Source organism: Callithrix jacchus, chromosome 19 (assembly GCF_049354715.1).
Source record: "Callithrix jacchus isolate 240 chromosome 19, calJac240_pri, whole genome shotgun sequence".
NCBI classification, from domain to species: domain Eukaryota; kingdom Metazoa; phylum Chordata; class Mammalia; order Primates; family Cebidae; genus Callithrix; species Callithrix jacchus.
In genome coordinates this window covers 13,624,939-13,632,649 of record NC_133520.1, presented here as the reverse complement: position 1 = coordinate 13,632,649, position 7,711 = coordinate 13,624,939, and the positions used below count along the sequence as shown (strand labels likewise).

At 40.4% G+C, this 7,711-nt stretch overlaps 1 protein-coding gene across 10 annotated transcripts in view; it reads left to right on the top strand.

The window, feature by feature from the left end:
• Positions 1 to 239: 239 nt before the first annotated feature.
• The window catches only part of KCTD3 (potassium channel tetramerization domain containing 3), a 55,052-nt gene continuing 47,580 nt past the window's right edge, over positions 240 to 7,711 (top strand). For 4 of the 10 annotated variants that reach the window (XM_078356582.1, XM_078356581.1, XM_035280780.3 and 1 more), the window contains exons 1-3: positions 240 to 498; positions 6,818 to 6,871; positions 7,113 to 7,158. In XM_078356582.1, the coding sequence (XP_078212708.1) occupies positions 260 to 498; positions 6,818 to 6,871; positions 7,113 to 7,158 (339 nt within the window). In that variant the 5' untranslated portion in view covers positions 240 to 259. Of the gene's footprint in view, positions 823 to 6,817; positions 6,872 to 7,107; positions 7,159 to 7,711 lie in introns of all 10 variants that reach the window. The other 6 variants (XM_078356584.1, XM_078356583.1, XM_035280782.3 and 3 more) reach the window with 3 other exon arrangements.

The window sequence follows — 7,711 nt, the reverse complement described above, 5'->3', positions numbered from 1 at the left end:
ACGGTAAAGTAAGTAGTTTTCTGGGGTAAAAGTTTGAAAATCTCCCAACGTTCCCTACATTTGCACTATCTGCCTGAGGCATCTACGTTTACTACCGCAAAGGATTAGTTTTCCCAATTCCCGTGGAGAAAGTGGGTCATCAAGATGCGCAGTTTGCCCAGATCTGCTCTCAATCTGTGAATCAGCTTCCCGGTGTTAGAAAATCTTAAATGTAAAAGGAAAAGGGAGGAGGGAAAAACGGAATCCCGCGTGGGCAGGCATGGCCGGGAGCACATTCACCTACCCTCCCTCTCCGCCAGCCCGGCAGCGCTGGGAAGCTCCTCCCTGGCCTTTCCTTCCTCCTCCTCCTTCTTGGCGGCAGCGGCGGGCGAAGCGTGAGCGCTGCGGTATTTTGTCCCGAACGGTGACCCTTCCTTCCAGGCAGGCTGCGGCGGCGTCGGTGGCAGCGGAGCGTGGAGGAGAGGCCCGGCCGGCCCGGCGGCCTGGAGGCCGCGGAAGGTGAAGGCCGGGCCGCCCACGCGCGCCGCAGGATTGAGGGGGGAAGAGGCAGACGCTAGAGAGCCCCTCCCGGCCGCTGGGAAGGTGGGGGAAGCCCCGTGCACCCCCCGCCCCCCGCCCTCCGGCCGCCGCCGCCGCACAGCTGGCCCTGCAGCCGTCGCTGCTGCCTCGGGCTACAGCCCCGGGGTTGGCGGCCCCGGCTGGAGAAGGAGGGCGGCGAGCGCGCCCGGAGCCGCCAGAGATGGCGGGAGGGCACTGCGGCAGCTTTGCCGCGGCGGCGGCCGGCAGCGGCGAGATCGTCCAGCTGAATGTGGGGGGGACCAGGTGAGTCGGCGGGGAGGGGGTTTGCAGCGGTGATGCTGTGACGGCCTCCTCCTGCGGGGTCGACGGGGACCCAGAGTCGCAGGAACTAAAGCGAGCAGGGGAGCCGAGCCTGGAGTGGAGCGTGGGGACCTCCAGGCGGGAATAACGTCGGGCGGATTTTGGAGCTGCTGAGGGATCAGTACAGCTTGGAGTTACCGAGGACCAGGCCCTTGTGGCCGAGTAGCTGCTGTCTTGGAATGCTTACCTTTGTCCCTCCCCCTTTCTAAGCTATCAGGCGAGGAGGAGGACCATTACATAGCCTCCCTTACCTCATCTGAGATTAGAGTGTATTTGAGGAATTTATTTAGTAGAAGCCTGGCTTTGCGGTTTGGATGTTGGAGATGAACCTGCCTTCCTTTCTGTTTGGTCAGCAAGGTGTCGGTTTTGCTAGGGAAGAGGGCGATGTTCTTTCCTTTTACACGCCTAATTAGGGGGTTTGTAATTTGAAAGATTTCTGTGATGGGAATGCAGTAGATTTGCAGTGCATAATTGTTTATTTTCAGAATTTCTCAGTGCATGGACTTTTATGACAGTGTGTCCAGGAACTGTAGTTTGAACATTTGCTTCTAGGAAGCTCTGGATACTGGCACAGCGTGGCGCCCTTGGAGTAAACAGATTGAAAACTCTTCTCTGTCTGTTCTCTCTGGCCTTCCACCCCCCTCTTTCTGTGCCTGTTATTAAGTTTGTTGGGGGGTGGGAATCATAGTTTTTGTGGATTTCCTATAACTTATGAGTCACTCCTCTCAGAAAAGGGAGTTTGCCAGCTGTTGGAAAGAAGGGTTAGTTGAATTTTAGGCTTGGGAGGAGATATACAAGGAAATGCCCTGGAATACAATGTATCTTGCTGTGCTTGAGAATGTGATTTTCAATCAGCGTTTTAACAGCAATTTAATGTCCTAGAACCACAGTGACAACAAATGTCTGCTGTAATGCTTTAATCCTAAACATTCGATAGCTTTCTAGAATTTAACAGAGAACAGTGATACTTCGTTGTTTCTTAGTGCTTTTTCCTCTTCCCCCAAATCAAAATTTAGAGAATTGACAACGTTATTGCAGTTGTATAGAAACCAGTCTTATGGAGATTTATGTCTCCTGATGTAGGAGATGGAGTTTTTTCCTAAAATCACCTTAAAATATTGGAAGTTTGGTAACTGGTGGAATACTCCGAAAGCGGAGGCCTGCAGAGTGTTGATACTGAAGAGCAGCAGTATAATCATTTAAAATCCATACACTGGTTTCTACTTGCTTTTGATACTTAATATATTTCTTTTCGGACATCCAAAAGGACATACAGGATGTTATTTACTGTATGGATGCCTTAATACTGAGCGAACTCTTATTAAAGACTGCAGAATTCATTTAAAAGTTTTAATTCATAAGGCAGTTATCTTGCCACTGTAACATTATATCTTGTGTTTATGTTATTTATGGAACTTGAGCTTATCAGGTTCTAATTTTTCTAAGTGATACTAGCAAAGAATACAAGATTACATTACTGGTTTGAATAGTTTAGAAGATATCAAATTGTTAGTAGGAATGGAAGCATTGAAAAAACTTTAGAAAATTGTTAAAAAAAAAAAAAAGCTTACAAGTAGTAATGGTGTGGCCGATAGAAAACAACATCTGACTCATATTCTAAGACTGTTTTCTAGATTTGCTTTGAATCCTACATACGTGCAGCATTTTAGACCTAGAGGAGATCCAGAAGTCAGTTGTGTCTTGTACAAAACACAGTGTGACACAGTCACTTAAGCCATTGTAAGAGAAAAATCCTGATGTGATTGCATTGAAGTTCAGGAACTGCTGTGGCATAGAATGGAAGTCAGAAGTAGGAGGGTAAAACTTAAAACGATAGTTTATTGGGAGCAGAGAAGCATATGCTATAGGTAAGGCCTTTTTTTTTTTTCATTTTCTTCAAGAGAATAGACATGAAAATGGATATACTCAAAGGAATTATAGAAATGACTAATTTTTATGGTTTAATGCTTTGTGGGTGATTCAGGAAGTAGAGAAGATGAAGTTTCATTTAGAATGGTTAATATTTGTTATTTACAAAAAGTAATGAAATGAAAGAAACCCACTATGACTGAATTTGTGATTGATTCTGTTAAGGGTAAGAGCGATGATTTTAGGCCTCATGCAAGAGGGCTGGAACTAGCCAATGGGGACTCCCAGACAAAGAGCTTTTGAGTCAGATATGTGTTTCCAGTACCCAAGCTTTATCTCTAACTAGCCTAGCAACCTCGGACAAATATTTTCATGCTTAGTCTAGTAAAATGTAAAGTGACAGACAATAGTACCAACCTTATGAGATTGTTATAGGAATTTGAAGTAATAAATATGAAATATAAAGGTTAGTGGCATTATCAATAGTTACAGTGCAAAATAAATAACTAATTAGATTGCTTGCAAGTTCATTTAGTAGGAGGCAAGTTGCATGAATTGTAACTGTGGATATGCTAATTTCTTTAGCAGTTCTTTTGCTGAGACCAGATTGCACATGACTATTCTTGGGACACTATGGGTATGAGATTAAAAAAAAATCAAAACGGAAAAGTCTTTCATATATCTTTGAAATGATTATGCTCATCATATGTAATTTTAAGTGTTTTAGTTTTCATGAAGTTATATTTGAGATTAGTTTTGGGGCCTGATGTTTAAAAAAATCAGTGGGGTTAAGGGTCCAGTCCCTTTGCCCAGAAATTCGTTTACTAACCTTTCCCCAAAATGCTGATTAAAATTGAAACTGATAATACGATTTTAAGTAGACCTTTGCAGTTTTCTAAGTAGCACGTCATTTTAATTATTCAAAATACTATTGTTGAATAAGTGGTGCATATGAAAGTTTGCAAGTTATAAGCTATCCTTATTTGGAATGAATTTGATGGTCTCCAGAACAGAGCGAATCTTCGTTGTAGTGAATCCTTGGATCCTTCAATTTACCATTAACTGGAATTTGCTTTGATTTTGGACCAAGTCAGTTTTCTATGACTAGGGTAATCTGTGTATTTTTCATTTTTTCTTAGGAGTCTACTAAGAAATGCACTTAGGCGTATTTGCAGTGTTTTCCTAGTTAATCAGATAAATGGTCATAGGAGCTGCTTATAAACACTTACACTGTCCATAACCTATGAAATTAGTCAACTTCTGTGTGTTCCCTAAAGTACCCCTTACTGTAGTTTACATTTAAATGTCTTTAATAAATGGATTGTTGTACTGTCTTTCCTTTAGTTAGTGAGTGAAAGAATACTTCTTACAAATTGTAAAGTTATAAATGGGAAGAAATGGAGATAAACTTTTTTTTTTTTTTTTTTTTTTTTTTGAGACAGAGTCTCACTCTGTCGCCAGCCCGGCTGGAGTGCAGTGGCGGATCTCGGCTCACTGCAAGCCCTGCTTCCCTGGTTCAAGCAATTCTGCCTCCTGAGTAACAGGGACTATGGGCACATGCCACCATGCCAGCTAATTTTTGTGTATTTTTAGTTGAGATGAGGTTTCACAATGTTGGCCAGGATGATCTCGATCTCCTGACCTCATGATCTGCCTGCCTCGGCCTCCCATAGTGCTGAGATTTTTTTTTTTTTTTTTGAGGCGGAGTCTTGCTCTGTTGCCAGACTGGAGTGCAGTGGCATGATCTTGCCTCACTGCAGCCCCTGCCTCCCGGATTCAAGCGATTCTCCTGCCTCAGCCTCCTGAGATAAACTTTTAATTGTGATTGCAAAGCATGTTTTGATAATGATAGAAAATTTCTTTTAGAGACTAAGATAGGCATTTTTTATGGAACAGTACATACACTGTTTCTGCTGTTATTGACACTGAGACTGATACTACTAAATGGTTTAAGTGGGCAGTTTATGACATCTGTTTGTCAACACAGTGTACTGTGAAAGTGCTCTGTTGTAACCATAAAAGGCTTGCAGATGGTACAGAAGAATCAAGTCTTCGTTTTGTACAAAACATTTAACTGTGTAGAGTGTGGTTTTGGTTATCACACATCAGTTTCTACAGACATTTACTGAGGATGTGCTAGGTGCCAAGCACAATGCTTTTAGGTTGTCCTCTCTGCCTTTATGAAAAAAACAGCTTAGGCTGGGCATGGTGGCCCACACCTGTAATCCCAGCGCTTTAGGAGGCCGAGGCAGGTGGATCACGGGGTCAGGAGATTGAGACCATCTTGGCTAACACGGTGAAACCCCATGTCTACTAAAAATACAAAAAATTAGCCAGGCGTGGTGGCACGCATCTGTAGTCCCAGCTACTCAGGAGGCTGAGGCAGGAGAATCATTTGAACCCAGGAGGTGGAGGTTGCAGTGAACTCAGATAATGCCTCTGCACTCCTGCCTGGGCAAGAGAGTGAGACTCCATTTCAAAAAAAAAATACACGTTTTTAATATAAAATGCATTTCTGAAACTGAGTTTGAAAGGTGAGTGTACAGCTAATCCATTTATCAAGATATATAAAATATTATGAGTCATTGTTGCCTCAGGTACCTGGATGGACTTGCAAAGTTGAGAGATCCATGAGACTTCTGATGCTATTTTCTGTGTAAGCCTTGGTAGTCACAGTTTTCACCCTGGCCTGCAATCCAGTGCTGTTTAATATCCCACTTAGAAGATGGGATTGGGAGGTAGGATGCCTTTTGGGGTTTGTTATGCTGCAGTGAGCAAAAAGTAAGCAACCTACACGTTTTTGATAATTCTAGGCTGCTAATTTAGGTAATGGCAGACAATAGACGGGTGATACCGTACTCACCTGCACAGTCTGGGAAACATCCCTTAGCCCTTTTGGCTGGGGTTGGCCTTGTGTTTCCTGCTGATAGTGCATGGTAACTAGTGCTACTATTCAGTCACCTTGTTTAGTTTAAATATGAAAGATAAAAATAAATTTAGGGATTTCGTACAATGCCAGAAAATGAATGTGGAGTGAAAGTAGAGGTTTTATAGTCAGAGAAGGGCTGGACTGAACAAGTGCTATTAGCTTTGGTTGCCATGTCAGTTTATATCAATTATTTGTTTATTGTCCCAGTCTGTCGCACTGTACTTTCGTAAAGATCCTCCCAAAATAGGTAAGATACAGGCTTGATCAAATGACAATTAACCTCAGAACAGTGATGTATTTGCCGATTGATTTTTGAATGAATGAAGTCAGCAGTTGCAAATAGCCCAAGAATGAGTATAAAGAAGATGTTAAATGAGTAATTTACAGTGAAATTACTATGAGCTTAAAAAGAGATAATACAGGATAGGATATTTAGAAAAACAATTACAGGGTGCTGGGTGTGCAGGGGGTGGAGCGTGGTGGTTCATGCCTGTAATCCCAGTACTTTGGGAGGCTAAGGTGGCTGGATTGCCTGAGGTCAGGAGTTCAAGACCAGCCTGGCTAACATGTGAAACTCCATCTCTACTAAAAATACCAAAAAAAAAGAAAAAGAAAAAAAAAATTACAGGGAAGGTAAAACCTGAGTGGTGTCAAGAACGATGGGTGGATCTTGAATGAAGGGGGTGATCTATCTGAATAAAGATACCAAAATGATAATAAGCATGAATTGTTTTGGGATATGAAGAAGTTTTGTCTTATTGGAAGGGAAAACCAGCATTTGTGTTAGAGAGATGAGATGGAACCTGAAGGTAATTTTGAATGTTATACTGAGAAGTTGAGACACAGTGTGATGGGCTAATTGTTGATTCTTCAGCAGAGATTAGCTTTTTGGAAAGTAGTATTTTAAGATGCTTTATGTGGCAGACAACTAGTTGTTGTTGTTGAGAGCTGCTTGTATAATCTTAACTCTGAATTGAAAGTAGCAACATTTAAAAATATTAAATGTAATAAATATATTGGTACAGCTATAACTGTAAAACATCTTGTAAATCATTATCCAGAATGTTAAAATAAATGATAACTAATACTGAAATTTCAAATCATGTTCTCATTTTAATACCAGATGATTTTTAATTACAGATTTAGTACCTCAAGACAAACTCTTATGTGGATTCCAGACTCTTTTTTTTCCAGGTATTTTTTATAATTCTTTATATGTCTTTTAATATATTTGCTTATTTACCAAAATATAATAATTTTTTGTCAGTTAAATTGTTTTTATTTTTTGAATAAAGAAGGTTAGCTCTTAAAATGTTTTTTTTTTTAACTTGGAGGATAACTTATTTTTAGTGGTCTTTGACATTTGATAAGAATTAAGCACATTTTTTATACTCAGATTTTTAGAAACTAACTTTAGATTATTAATGATTTCCAGTTTGCTGAGTGGGAGAATTTCAACACTTCGAGATGAAACTGGTGCTGTGAGTATAATGATAATTGATGCATATTTCTAAAGTAATGCTTTTACTACTTGGTCTTAATATATACTTACTCTAACAATGTAGGAAAACTAACGTTTTAATGATCACTGAATGGAAGTGGCATAATTTTATTTCTTGTCATTCTTAGTTTTTTGCAATTAGAGAAGATCCCTAAATAGGGATACTATATATGGCAATTTAAGTATTCATGATTAGAAAGATTGTAGGATATGAGCTAACACTGGCATTGGAAGAAATATTTTTTAGATCAATAATTTAAGCTTTAACAGTAAGTGGATAAATGTAAATATTCTAATATTTTTATATTAGAATTTAAGAGGTTAAATTAGTAAAGTCCTACAGCTTTTTGGTTTATTTTGGAGAATAACTTTGTGAATTTGTTTGTGCAGCATTGATACAGTGAGGGAAGGAAAGAACTGCAAAGTTTCAGTGCAAAAAAATGGGTTTATGCATTTAGAGGCAACAAAGTGACCAATGGTATTTATTTGCTATGTGAGATTTGGAGATGAAATGATGAAATAAAGTAACAAAG